This window comes from Lucilia sericata, unplaced genomic scaffold, assembly GCF_015586225.1.
Source record: "Lucilia sericata isolate MDLA Ls3-8-SP2 unplaced genomic scaffold, ASM1558622v1 Contig000191F_arrow, whole genome shotgun sequence".
In the NCBI taxonomy this organism is placed as follows: domain Eukaryota; kingdom Metazoa; phylum Arthropoda; class Insecta; order Diptera; family Calliphoridae; genus Lucilia; species Lucilia sericata.
Window position 1 is genome coordinate 78058 of NW_023994219.1, and position 15515 is coordinate 93572.

Consider the following 15515-nt stretch of genomic DNA (forward strand, 5'->3'; position numbering starts at 1 on the left):
ATATCTAGTTAACAAATCCTGAGTACTACCTTCCCTCTAATGGTTTGAATAACCTCACCTTTTTTAAACACATATCTATTTTTAGTTTGTTTTTAGTTAATTTTCATATATATAATTTTTATCATTAACAATTTTAGTTAAAGCATATTTAAGTTCCTTTTCTAATGTAAACAAAATCATTTATAATTTCAAGTAAAATTATATACAAAAAAAATTACAAAGTTCTTAAAGAAAAAACAATTGAATGAGTACAAAAAATTCAACTCAAAAATTTTATAATTCAAATATTTCATACAATGGGGTTTATAATAAACAATTTTTATAACAACCTGCAACAACCAAAAAATTTAACATCAGAAATATTCATCATTATTTTCAAATAAATAAAAATACATGAAATGAGAAAAAATGCAGTTTATTTCGTTTCTTTTTTTTTCTAAATACAAAATTCATTTATTACCTACAAAAATAGTTTTATATAATTTACTTTATTAAACAAATTTTATAGTTTAATTTAAATTCATTTCGACAAAAGTATATTTATATTTATTATATAATTTTTTTTATATCTATATATTAACAGTTATGTTTGTTAAAGTTTAAATTAAATATTAAAATAATCAAGACAAAAAAGGCAACACAATTGGGTTTTTATAACTAAAGCATACTTTTAGGCTATTTACTTTTGGCTATTACAGCCTGGAAGTATACTATTTGATAAAAGATCCTATGTGGAATACTTTCGGGCTGTATTTCACTGAATAAGTCAGAAGCATATTTTAAGGCTTCAGAAGAACAACTAGGACTGAACTAGAAGTAGAACTGACCTAGAACTAAACTAGAACTGAACTAGAACTGAACTAGAACTGAACTAGAACTGAACTAGAACTGAACTAGAACGAACTAGAACTGAACTAGAACTAGAACTGAACTACCACTGAACTAGAACCGAAATAGAACTGAACTAGAATAGAACTATTACAGAACTAGAACAAATCTAGAAAAGAACCACAACAGAACTTGAAGAGAACTAGAACAGAACTAGTATAGACATAGAACAGAACTAGAGCAGAACTAGAACTGAACTAGAACTGAACTAGAATGAACTAGAACTGAACTAGAACTGAACTAGAACTGAACTAGAACTGAAATAGAACTGAACTAGACTGAACTAGAAACTGAACTAGAACTGAAACTAGAACAGAACTAGAACAGAAACTAGAACAGAACTAGAACAGAACTAGAAACAGAACTAGAACAGAACTAGAACAGAACTAAAAGAACTAGAACAGATCTAGAACAGAACTAGAACAGAACTAGAACAGAACTAGAACAGAACTAGAACAGAACTAGAACAGAACTAGAACAGAACTAGAAACAGAACTAGAACAGAACTAGAACAGAACTAGAAAAGAACTAGAAACAGAACTAGAACAGACTAGAACAGAACTAGAACAGAACTAGAACAGAACTAGAACAGAACTAGAACAGACTAGAACAGAACTAGAACAGAAACTAGAACAGAACTAGAACAGAACTAGAACAGAACTAGAACAGAATCTAGAACAGAACTAGAACAGAACTAGAACAGACTAGAACAGAGCTAGAACAGACATAGAACAGAACTAGAACAGAACTAGAACAGAACTAGAACAGAACTAGAACAGAACTAGAACAGAACTAGAACAGAACTAGAACAGAACTAGAACAGAACTAGAACAGAACTAGAACAGAACTAGAACAGAACTAGAACAGAACTAGAACAGAACTAGAACAGAACTAGAACAGAACTAGAACAGAACTAGAACAGAACTAGAACAGAACTAGAACAGAAACTAGAACAGAACTAGAACAGAACTAGAACAGAACTAGAACAGAACTAGAACAGAACTAGAACAGAACTAGAACAGAACTAGAACAGAACTAGAACAGAACTAGAACACAACTAGAACACAACTGAACACAACTAGAACAGAACTATAACAGAACTACAACAGAACTAGAACAGAACTAGAACTGAACTAGAACTGAACTAGAACAAAACTAGCACAGAACTAGAACAGAACTAGAACACAACTAGAACACAACTAGAACATAACTAGAACACAACTAGAACAGAACTAGAACAGAACTAGAACAGAACTAGAACAGAACTAGAACAGAACTAGAACAGAACTAGAACAGAACTAGAACAGAACTAGAACAGAACTAGAACAGAATTAGAACAGAACTAGAACACAACTAGAACAGAACTAGAACAGAACATAACTAGAACAGAACTAGAACAGAACTAGAACATAACTAGAACATAACTAGAACACAACTAGAACACAACTAGAACAGAACTAGAACAGAACTAGAACAGAACTAGAACAGAACTAGAACAGAACTAGAACTAGAACAAACTAGAACAGAACTAGAACAGAACTAGAACAGAACTAGAACAGAACTAGAACAGAACTAGAACAGAACTAGAACAGAACTAGAACAGAACTAGAACAGAACTAGAACAGAACTAGAACAGAACTAGAACAGAACTAGAACAGAACTAGAACAGAACTAGAACAGAACTAGAACAGAACTAGAACAGAACTAGAACAGAACTAGAACAGAACTAGAACAGAACTAGAACAGAACTAGAACAGAACTTTAACAGAACTTTAACAGAACTTTAACAGAACTAGAACAGAACTTTAACAGAACTAGAACAGAACTAGAACATAACTAGAACAGAACTGGAACAGAACTAGAATGGAACTAAAACAGAAGTAGAACAGTACTTGAACTGAACTAGAACAGAACTATAATAGAATTAGAACAGAACTAGAACAGAACTGCAACAGAACTAGAACAGAAATAGAACAGAATACTCTATGGCTGAAGTCATCTGTTACCATAAGCAGCCTAATAATATGCTTTAAAGATTTAAAATAGCATAAACCTAAAAGTATGCCTTGAATTCTAACTTTAAACTGTGTTTAAGCCTTTTTTAATAATATTACCTTACAACAAATTAGTGTTATGTTTAATTATTCTACTATTTAGTTAAACGGAATGTTGTTAAAGTTTTTTTCATGCTAATTATAAACTTATTGCTTTAAAAAGAAGTTCTAGAGTTAAAATTTTAAATCAATATAAGAAAAAAAAAAACAAATTGCATTAACCAAGACCCACCAATAGAATTTAAGCCTTTTTTAACTAAAAATAAGTGTAAAAATCACTCAAATTTCAAAAAATTTCTTTACTTTATACAAAACTTTTTTACGTTGTGTTACTTGTTCTTTAAATTTAGAGTTTTTTCTTAAAATTTTCTTATATTAAGAATTTTATATTTAAGATTTTTTTCAAAATTTTTTTAAAATTTTTACCATAAATGTTTGTGTATTTGTATATTAGAGGTACAAAGGTAATGTTCCAATAATAATTTAAATATTAGTAGTGAGTTATTTTCCGTTAAAAAAAAATACACAAAATTTTTATTAAAAAAAGAAAACGAAATAAACCTTATTTTGTTTTGTAAAAACCAACCAAAAAACGAAACAAAATTTGCTCTCTTTTTCTCTCTCTATCTGTCTCTCTCTGTTTAATTGTCTGTCTCACTCTTTTTGTGTGTGTGTGTTTGTATGCCATATATGATGTGTTGGTTAAAAATTTTGGTTGTTACAGGAACTATTGCCCCATCGCGCGATTTACCCGAACTAACGGCCGAGGATACAATTCGCATCATATTATCGAACTTAAATTTAGTTGTACCCGTGGTAGCTGCTTTACTCGTCATAATTATTGCTATAATTGTTATTTGTATACTACGTAGCAAAGGCAATCATCATAAAGGTATATACCCAACCAAACTAATCTGAAATTTTTTTGTTTTTCTTTCTCTCTCTCTTTTCATATATAATTTTGGGTTAATTTTTAAATTGGTTTCACTGTCCAACAAACCAACTTCTGTTTTTTATTCAATTTTATTTAATTTATAATTTGTTTTAACACAAAAAAATTGCTTGCTTATTTGTTAAATGGTGTTCAAAATATGGCTTATATGTTTACTATAAAAAAAAATTAACCAAAATTCGAATTAACGGAAATTCGTAATTCGATATATGCATGCAAAAATACTGTCTATGTCCTCCCAATAACAAAATGGTTTGTATGTCCACAACAATATAACGATACCCGCCCATTACCCCACCAAAAGGCACCATTGCACCTTTGGATGATGGCCGAGGTTCTGGCAATTTACATACACGCATACGTTTACCCGCCTGGATGCCAGAATGGTTAGATTTGAACTTTATGGTGCCTTTAATTGCCACTGTTATTGTGGTCTTTGTGGGTATATTGGTGGTATGTGTGGCCTTGTCAAGACGTCGTTCAGATGATTTACGCGGTGGACAAAAGGATGTGTATTGTAGGTTGATTTATGAATGCCTTAAGAGTATTTAACATACTAAGAAAAACAACTATAATTTAACCAACAAAAAAGTTGTTTTAGTTTATTTATTTCGTTATAAATATAAACTAACCTCAAAAAGGAAAATCGAAAATTTGCACTGGGAACAAAATTTTATGAAAACCAATCGACGAATTTTTCAGTCTAAATCAAATACTTATAATTAAATATAATGGAACTGAACTAGAACAGAACTAGAACAGAACTAGAAGTGAACTAGAAGTGAACTAGAACAGAACTGAACTTGAACAGAACTGAATTAGAACTGAACTAGAACTAAACTGAACTAGAACTGAACTAGAACTGAACAAGAACTGAACTAGAACTGAACTAGAACTGAACTAGAACTGAACTAAAACAGAACTAGAACTGAACTAGAACTGAACTAGAACTGAACTATAACTGAACTAGAACTGAACTAGTACTGTACTAGAACTGAACTAGAACTAAACTAGAACTGAACTAGAACTATACTAGAGTTGAACTTGATATGAAATAGAACTGAAGTAAAACAGAACTAGAACTAAAACAGAACTAGAACTAAACTTAAACTGAACTATAACTAAACTAGAATTGAACTAAAACTGAACTAGAACGGAACTAGAACTAAACTTAATATGAAATAGAACTGAACTAAAACAAAACAACAACTAAAACTGAACTAAAACTGAACTAGAGTTGAACTTGTTATGAATTAGAACTGAACTAAATCAGAACTATAACTGAACTAAACTAGAACTGAACTACAACTGAACTAAAACTAAACTAGAACTAAACTAGATTTAAACAAGAACTAAACAAGAACTAAACCAGAACTAAACTAAAACTAAACTAAGTAGAACTAAACTAGAACTGAACTAAAACTGAACTAGTACGGAACTAGAATTGAACTATAGTTGAACTTGATATGAAGTAGAACTGAACTAAAACAGAACTAGAACTGAACTAAAACTGAACTAGAACGGAACTAGAATGGAAATAGAACCGAACTAGAGTTGAACTTAATATGAAATAGAACTGAACCAAAACAGAACTAGAACTAAACTAGAACTGAACTAGAACTGAACTAGAACTGAACTAGAACTGAACTAGAACTGAACTAGAACTGAACTAGAACTGAACTAGAACTGAACTAGAACTGAACTAGAACTGAACTAGAACTGAACTAGAACTGAACTAGAACTGAACTAGAACTGAACTAGAACTGAACTAGAACTGAACTAGAACTGAACTAGAACTGAACTAGAACTGAATTAGAACTGAACTAGAACTGAACTAGAACTGAACTAGAACTGAACTAGAACTGAACTAGAACTGAACTAGAACTGAACTAGAACTGAACTAGAACTGAACTAGAACTAAACTAGAACTAAACTAGAACTAAACTAGAACTGAACTAAAACAGAACTGAACTAAATCTGAACTAGAACTAAACTAGAACTGAACTACAACTGAACTAAAACTATACTAGAACTAAACTAGAACTAAACTAGAACTAAATTAGAACTAAACTAGAACTAAAACTAAACTAGAACTAAACTAGAACTGAACAAAAACTAAACTAAAACTAAACTAGAACTAAACTAGAACTGAACTAAAACTGAACTAAAAGTAAACTAGAACTAAGCATGAACTAAACTAAAACTAAACTAAAACTAAACTAGAACTAAACTAGAACTGAACTAGAACTGAACTAGAACTGAACTAGAACTGAACTAGAACTGAACTAGAACTGGACTAGAGTTGAACTTGATATGAAGTAGAACTAAACTAAAACAGAACCAGAACGGAACTAGAATGGAAATAGAACTGAACTAGAGTTGAACTTGATACGAAATAGAACTGAACTAAAATAGAACTAGAACGGAACTTGAATGGAAATAGAGCTGAACTAGAACTGATCTAGAACAGAACTTAAACTGAACTAGAACGGAACTAGAGTTGAACTTGATATGAAATAGAACTGAACTAGAACTGAACAAGAACTGAACTAGAACTGAACTAGAACTGAACTAGAACTAGAACTGAACTAGAACTGAACTAGAACTGAACTAGAACTGAACTAGAACTGAACTAGAACTGAACTAGAACTGAACTAGAACTGAACTAGAACTGAACTAGAACTGAACTAGAACTGAACTAGAACTGAACTAGAACTGAACTAGAACTGAACTAGAACTGAACTAGAACTGAACTAGAACTGAACTAGAACTGAACTAGAACTGAACTAGAACTGAACTAGAACTGAACTAGAACTAGAACTGAACTAGAACTGAACTAGAACTGAACTAGAAACTGAACTAGAACTGAACTAGAACTGAACTAGAACTGAACTAGAACCTGAACTAGAACTGAACTAGAACTGAACTAGAACTGAACTAGAACTGAACTAGAACTGAACTAGACACTGAACTAGAACTGAACTAGAACTGAACTAGAACTGAACTAGAACTGACTAGAACTGAACTAGAACTGAACTAGAACTGAACTAGAACTGAACTAGAACTGAACTAGAACTGAAACTAGAATGAATAGAACTGAACTAGAACTGAACTAGAACTGAACTAGAACTGAACTAGAACTGAACTAGAACTGAACTAGAACTGAACTAGAACTGAACTAGAACTGAACAGAAACTGAACTAGAACTGAACTAGAACTGAAACTAAGAACTGAACTAGAACTGAACTAGAACTGAACTAGAAACTGAACTAGAACTGAACTAGAACTGACTAAACTGAACTAGAACTGAACTAGAACTGAACTAGAATAGAACTAGAACTGAACTAGAACTGAACTAGAACTGAACTAGAACTGAACTAGAACTGAACTAGAACTGAACTAGAACTGAACTAATGAACTAGAACTGAACTAGAACTGAACTAGAACTGAACCAGAACTGAACTAGAACTGAACTTGAACCGAACAAAAACTGAATTAGAAGTGAAAAATTTAAAAATATTCTTCTAGAAAGTGCAACTTTAAAGTTTTCCTTAATTTAAAAACCAAAAATCTATATTTACAGCTTTTTTCTAATTTTTCTTTTAATTTATTTTTATTTTATTTCTGTTTTATCGATAAAATAACAAAAAAAAAATTGTTAAACGTAATGGATTAACAGCGGAAGTTTTTCATTTCAAAGGTCACTCATTATTAATTAAATATTGAGTTTGTTTTTTTAGACATTTTTATTCTTATATATTATTTATAAATTTTAAATAAATGTTATTAATTACACCCTTTTTGTCAATGTGTTATAAAGCATGTTTAGTTAAACTTAAAAAAAAAGAAATACTTCAACAATTCAATTACACAAATATACCACACACAGTCTATAAAAGAAAAGATTTTATTTTTAAACAATTTCCAAACTTACACTTTTACTATAAAAATCATCCTCACAATCAACTTTTTAAACACTTAACTAAACATTTACAATTTTAAAACAAATAATATAATTCAGTTTCATTAATATCATCAAAATTCACAGCCTCATAATATCCTCAAGTGTGCTTTTAGCTGCGAACACATTAACTCTAAAAGTTATGTTCACATTATGTCAAAAATATTTGTATAATGTGAACGTACTTTCATTATAAACTTCATCATAAACAATAATCGTTTCCATATATTAATCGTAATTATTTATTAACTAACATTTTAAAAATATTCTTAATCATCTCATTAAAATTTTAATTGGCAAAATTGTGAAAAGTTTTTGCGATAGAAATTATTAAAACAAATATTCAAGGTACAAAATCTAAACTAAAAAAATTCCTTATTAGAAACCCTATATCTCTTATATAATAATTTTTTAAAATACACAGACTAGACCTAAACATGAACGAAGACCAAACTAGAGCAGGACTTGGACTGGACTATAACAGAACTAAACCCACAACTAGAACTAGAACCGAACTAGAACAAAATGGAAACAGAACTAGAACAAAACGAGAACAGAACTAGAAAAGAACAAGAATAGAAATAAAACAGAACTAGAACAGAACTAGAACAGAATTAGAACAGAACTAGAACAGAACTAGAACAGAACTAGAACAGAACTAGAACAAAACGAGAACAGAACTAGAAAAGAACAAGAATAGAAATAAAACAGAACTAGAACAGAACTAGAACAGAATTAGAACAGAACTAGAACAGAACTAGAACAGAACTAGAACACAACTAGAACACAACTAGAACACAACTAGAACACAACTAGAACACAACTAGAACAGAACAAGAACAGAACTAGAACAGAACAAGAACAGAACTAGAACAAAACTAGAACAGAACTAGACAAGAACTAGAACAGAACTAGAACAGAACTAGAACAGAACTAAAACAGAACTAGAACAGAACTAGAACGGAACTAGAACAGAACTGGAACAGAACTAGAACGGAACTAGAACAGAACTAGAACAGAACTAGAACAGAACTAGAACAGAACTAGAACAGAACTAGAACAGAACTAGAACAGAACTAGAACAGAACTAGAACAGAACTAGAACAGAACTAGAACAGAACTAGAACAGAACTAGAACAGAACTAGAACAGAACTAGAACAGAACTAGAACAGAACTAGAACAGAACTAGAACAGAACTAGAACAGAACTAGAACAGAACTAGAACAGAACTAGAACAGAACTAGAACAGAACTAGAACAGAACTAGAACAGAACTAGAACAGAACTAGAACAGAACTAAAGAACTAGAACAGAACTAGAACAGAACTAGAACAGAACTAGAACAGAACTAGAACAGAACTAGAACAGAACTAGAACAGAACTAGAACAGAACTAGAACAGAACTAGAACAGAACTAGAACAGAACTAGAACAGAACTAGAACAGAACTAGAACAGAACTAGAACTAGAACAGAACTAGAACAGAATCAGAACTAGAACAGAACCAGAACTAGAACAGAACTAGAACTAAAACTGAAACAGAACTGACCCAGAACTGAACTAGAACAGAACTAAAACTGAAATAGAATTGACCCAGAACTGAACTAGAACTGAACTAGAACTGAACTAGAACTGAACTAGAACTGAACTAGAACTGAACTAGAACTGAACTAGAAGTGAACTAGAACAGAATTAGAACTGAACTTTAAATGTTTAAAGTCCCCGATAAATCCTATAGCTCCTGTATATATCTCTTAAATTGTACTAAGAATATTTGTATTAAGTGTAAATATTTAAACTTCCCTTGTATCATAAATGTTGTAAAACTTAATATAATATTTAATCGAACTACCTTTATTTAAAAAAATAGAAACAAAAGTGGTTCCAAAGAAGGTGATCAAAGAGATTTTATTATCATTTCACTGTTAACTGGTGCAAATTGCTATAGTCGGCATATTTATAAAGATTTTGATCGGCATCGAATGGGATAATTTGCTTCTAGTTATCACTTACATGATGATAAAATTAACTCTTTTTGGAAACACTTTTAAAATTTACAATGATTGAGCAGAGAATTAATTGTCAAGTTACTTTACTACTCAATCCTAGTAAATCTACTTCCTCCCCCCCCCCCCCCCCCCCCCCTTAGAGCCAACAAATATCTAGTAACCCAAATCGATATTGTGTAAATATGTTTGTCCAAATTAAGCTAAAATCTAGTAAAAAAAAAAATACTATAATTTGTTTTTAAGCAGTATTTTTCCTCACTGTTTTTAACTGCTTTTAATTTTGAGTAATTTCTTCTTTTTAAAACCTGTCAAATATTTGAGTTTTACAAATCTATTTCATTCAAACTTTTTTTTTAGTTTTAAACTTTGCTCTTCCCCTTTTTTTATAACCCCTCTATATGAAATTAAAAACTAAGATGCTTTTCATAAAAATTTAAAAGTGAAAAAAAAATCGCAAAAATTAATTTAAGATTTCAAATTTAAGAAAAAAAAAAAAAAAAAAACAAACATCAAATCATTCATTTAAGACATTTAACTTTTTTTCTAAAACTCATTTTTTTAAAATATTTTTAAGCTAAACAAAACAAGTGGTTTGGTATATTTGCTAAATGTTTTCAATTTAAAAAAAATCTTAAGCACCTTTAAATCTTTTAGTAAAAAAGTTTGCGTACGGCTGGATTGTGAGTGACTTGTTGAAAGTATTTAAACAAAATTAATTAAAAAAAATAATTAAAATGGCACAATTTGTTTATTGTTAAAATGCACCAGTTTAAAGCTGATAAAATTTAAAAAAAAAATCTACTAAACTTAAAACAGAAATAAAGTAAGAAAGAATTTTTAGAGTATGTTTTCCAAATGAGATTCTTGTTAAACAAAAAAAAAATTAACACTGGTAAAAGCATCTTCAGTATTTAAAAAACACATTTTTGTTTTTCGGAACATCACGTATTAATTCTAGATGATGTAGTTTATAATCAGACAATGGGACCTGGCGCCACCCTAGACAAGAGACGTCCCGACTTGCGTGATGAATTGGGCTATATTGCACCACCCAACCGTAAGCTGCCTCCCGTACCCGGCTCCAACTACAACACCTGTGATCGGATTAAGCGAGGTACAGTTATAAGTAAGCATCTAAATTTTCCAAAACAACATTTATTAATACATCTCGATTCTTTTTTTGTTTCGTTTCGTTTCTTTGATTTTGTTTCGGTTTTCATACAAAAAACATACTTTTTTGTTTTGAATTCGAATATTCTTGAGTTGCAAAATATTTTTATAAAGCCCCTTCAAGTACAGACAAAATCTCTGAAAAAATTGCAGAGTTCTAAAAGAGAGTCTTGTTACTGCAAGAGAAAAATAGTATTTAAAAGGATTTGTTTTTTTTTTTCTAAGAAATCCTTAAAATATTTTTTGTACAAAGCTTTAGCTTTATTTTTAATAATTTCTTTTACATGTCTCTTTTTTAAAAAATACACTTTCATTCATAGTTATTTTTCTTTTTCGTTTAATTTGTTTAAAAATTATATGCGCAGTAGAACAGATCTAGAACTAGAACAGAACCAGAACAGAACAACAAAACAGTAGAGCAAAATTAGAACAGAACTAAAACAGCAGTAGAACTGAACTAGAACAAAACAAGAACAAAACAAGAACAGAACTAATACAGAACTACAACAGAACTAGAACAGAACTAGAACAGAACTAGAACAGAACTAGAACAGAACTAGAACAGAACTAGAACAGAACTAGAACAGAACTAGACCAGAACTAGAACAGAACTAGAACAGAACTAGAACAGAACTAGAACAGAACTAGAACAGAACTAGAACAGAACTAGACCAGAACTAGACCAGAACTAGACAACTAGAACAGAACTAGAACAGAACTAGAACAGAACTAGAACAGAACTAGAACAGAACTAGAACAGAACTAGAACAGAACTAGAACAGAACTAGAACAGAACTAGAACAGAACTAGAACAGAACTAGAACAGAACTAGAACAGAACTAGAACAGAACTAGAACAGAACTAGAACAGAACTAGAACAGAACTAGAACAGAACTAGAACAGAACTAGAACAGAACTAGAACAGAACTAGAACAGAACTAGAACAGAACTAGAACAGAACTAGAACAGAACTAGAACAGAACTAGAACAGAACTAGAACAGAACTAGAACAGAACTAGAACAGAACTAGAACAGAACTAGAACAGAACTAGAACAGAACTAGAACAGAACTAGAACAGAACTAGAACAGAACTAGAACAGAACTAGAACAGAACTAGAACAGAACTAGAACAGAACTAGAACAGAACTAGAACAGAACTAGAACAGAACTAGAACAGAACTAGAACAGAACTAGAACAGAACTAGAACAGGACTAGAACAGAACTAGAACAGAAGTAGAACAGAACTTGAACAAAACTAGAACAGAACTAGAACTGCTCTGGAACTGAGCATATATTTTTAATTTGTTAAATTTTTAATTCGCATGTTGGTTTTTATGATAAATGTTGTTGAAAATTTAGATTTAGATTTAAAAGTTAAAGTAGTTTTAAAAATATTACAAAAAAAATTGGTAAAAAAATAAAAATAAAAAATAAAACAATCAAACAGTTTGAGTTGCAAATCATTTGAATTTACAATCAATGGTTTGGGGCTTAGCTAAGATCCTTGGCATTTCTTATAGAAAATGTTTACCAGTTTTTTTATAAGTAATATATTTACGTATTAAATGTTTTTTTATTCTAAAATTATATAAATATTTAATTTCTTTTTACATATATTACTCTGGCTTATTTTATGTGTCCCGAAAAAAACACATATACACAATTTTTGGTTGCTGTTATGATTTTGTTTTAATTAATTTATTTTTATTATTAAAAAATAAATGTTGTAAATATCGTATGTAACACTTAAAACAAACCAAAAACACAACAAAAACACTTTACACACTAAATGTTGGAAAATGTAAAAAAATTATGATTTCAAAAAAAAAAACTAATCAGCTCGTGGTGGCATGCGTTCAAATCACTCAACTTGGGATCCACGCAGACCCAATTTATATGAAGAACTTAAAGCGCCACCAGTACCAGCTCATGGTAATCATTATGGTCATAGTCATGTGGTTAATGAATGTGCTTATAGACATCCAGGTGGGTTCGGAATAAAACCGATTTTTTTTATTATTATTATTTTGTATATTATATTAAGTTCATTGGATATAACTTTATCATTTCATTTAAGTTTTTACTAAAAGCCTATTACTAATCTTTGGTTAAACTAAAAATTTGATATGATTTAATAAAGAGGACTTTAAAATTTACTATATATGGAAAAAAGATCTGTTTAGATCTTGATCTTATATTTTTGTATAATTTATCTTATTTTATGTTTAAATGATTTCAATTAATTTTACTAACTTTTTTACTCTAATGGTCGTTCCTAATCATGTTCTTAACATCAGTAATTGTAAGTAATCAAAACTACAACTGAAACTTAACTGTAACGATTTCAATCTATATGTAGAATCACATAGTAGAGCATGTTTTTTTCTAATCACTTTTTAATTCACCAATCACTTACACCTTCATTACATTCAAACAAAAAGAAATCACTAAACACTGGACACTTACATATAACACTTGAATTAAACTAAATATCTTAGGCTGCAACTAATTCAATTAAATTTTTTAATTAAATAACACCAAAAAGGCATGGAAGATGAAATTTGCCCCTACGCCACTTTCCACCTCTTGGGCTTCCGTGAAGAAATGGATCCTACTAAGGCAATGAACTTCCAAACCTTCCCCCACCAAAATGGACATGCCCCACCCGGTCATGCCGGCACCATGGGACCACCCGGCCATCCTGGACACATGCACTCACGTTCTGGTTCTCAATCTATGCCACGTGCTAATCGTTATGCTCGTAAGAACAGCCAAGGTGGTCAATCATCGATTTATACTCCAGCTCCTGAATATGATGACCCTGCTAATTGTGCTGAAGAAGATCAATATGTGAGTGAGAAGAGAGATCTCTGAGGAGCTTTTATTCATATATTTTTCTATCTAATTCCAGCGCCGTTATACCCGTGTTAATTCTCAAGGTGGTAGTTTGTACTCTGGCCCTGGTCCCGAATATGATGATCCTGCCAACTGTGCTCCCGAAGAAGATCAATATGGCTCTCAATATGGCGGTCCCTATGGCACACCTTATGATCATTATGGCTCACGCGGCTCCATGGGCAGACGTAGTGTTGGTGAGTATCAAAACTACGCGAAAACTACAGACTACAGATTAGACTATAGGCTGGACTATTAAAGACTATACTTTAGAGTAGAATACACAATAGACTGGACTCTAAACTAGACCACAGACTAGACCACAGACTAGACCACAGACTAGACTATAGACTAGACTATAGACTAGACTGTAGACTAGACTATAGACTAGACTATAGACTAGACTATAGACTAGACTATAGACTAGACTATAGACTAGACTATAGACTAGACTATAGACTAGACTATAGACTAGACTATAGACTAGACTATAGACTAGATTATAGACTAGACTATAGACTAGACTATAGACTAGACTATAGACTAGACTATAGACTAGACCAACGGTTCCCAAATGGGGGTCCGCGGACCCCTAGTGGTCCGTAGTAAAATCCTAGGGGGTCCGCGAAGACGAACGAAAAAAACATGAATAGACAATAGCAGCATTTTTTAAACAATTGGATTTATTAAATCTAAATTTTAGTTCTGGTACTGTACGCCAGGTGGATAAGGCAAAAGGTTTAAATCGAGACTAAACAAATTTCAAATCATAATGTCAGCAGCGACCAACAGATGGAGTTATTTCAAAACTTAATATTAAAATCATAAATTTTCCATAAAATTTGTAACAATTTTTTGCAAAAATTGGTATTTGCACTAAAATATCATGTGTGCAATATTTTAGTTACAGGAATTTTGTTTATTTTCCTATTTTTACACATTTTAAAAAATATTTGCCATCTATTGGTGAATAGCAAAATAAAACAAATTAGTTTATTTTAAAATTATTTTGGTTTTATTCTATGAATACAAAGCATTGCCATATTGAAATTAGCTAAATCTAACTATTTTTTTGGATTTAAGAAATCCAAATTAGATTTACTTTTTTTAGCTGCAGAACCGCCATGTTTGCACTAAAATTAATTTTTCTTTGACCTTATATTAGCTTACAGAGTGTATTTTCAGATAATGATGTCCGAAACTAAATTCCAGCTTCCAAAGATAGTTTTTTTCTTGAAATAAAATAAATCCAAAATAAATCCAGTGTTTAAAAAAAGCCCCTAATATTCTTTTATATGTATGTACAAATATCTCCAATTTTTGTGCAATAATCCCAAATTTTTTGGTGACTTTTTGAATTTTATTTTTTCGGTTGTTTATCAGGAAGAAGCTAGGCCCTACAAATTTATTGTATAACTTTTATAAAGTAAAGTATTGAGTGATTTGTAATTTTTATTTCCTGTATATGTACTGAAATAATGGTTTTTATTTCAGACAAATAATACTCTGCCTTACAATTAAATTAGGGATACTGGTATTCCGGAGTATGAAGTTCAATTCAAAGACAAGCTTATTACAGATTTAA

General features: G+C 30.8%; 1 protein-coding gene across 20 annotated transcripts in view; it reads left to right on the forward strand.

Annotated features, from left to right (window-relative positions):
• LOC119601799 (Down syndrome cell adhesion molecule-like protein Dscam2) overlaps positions 1–15515 on the forward strand; it is a 104841-nt gene that overhangs the window by 75667 nt on the left and 13659 nt on the right. For 15 of the 20 annotated variants that reach the window (XM_037952976.1, XM_037952966.1, XM_037952972.1 and 12 more), the window contains exons 12-16: positions 4199–4411; positions 10822–10977; positions 12875–13021; positions 13581–13885; positions 13947–14127. In XM_037952976.1, coding sequence (XP_037808904.1) covers positions 4199–4411; positions 10822–10977; positions 12875–13021; positions 13581–13885; positions 13947–14127 — 1002 coding nt within the window. Of the gene's footprint in view, positions 1–3666; positions 3835–4198; positions 4412–10821; positions 10978–12874; positions 13022–13580; positions 13886–13946; positions 14128–15515 lie in introns of all 20 variants that reach the window. The other 5 variants (XM_037952970.1, XM_037952968.1, XM_037952967.1 and 2 more) reach the window with 1 other exon arrangement.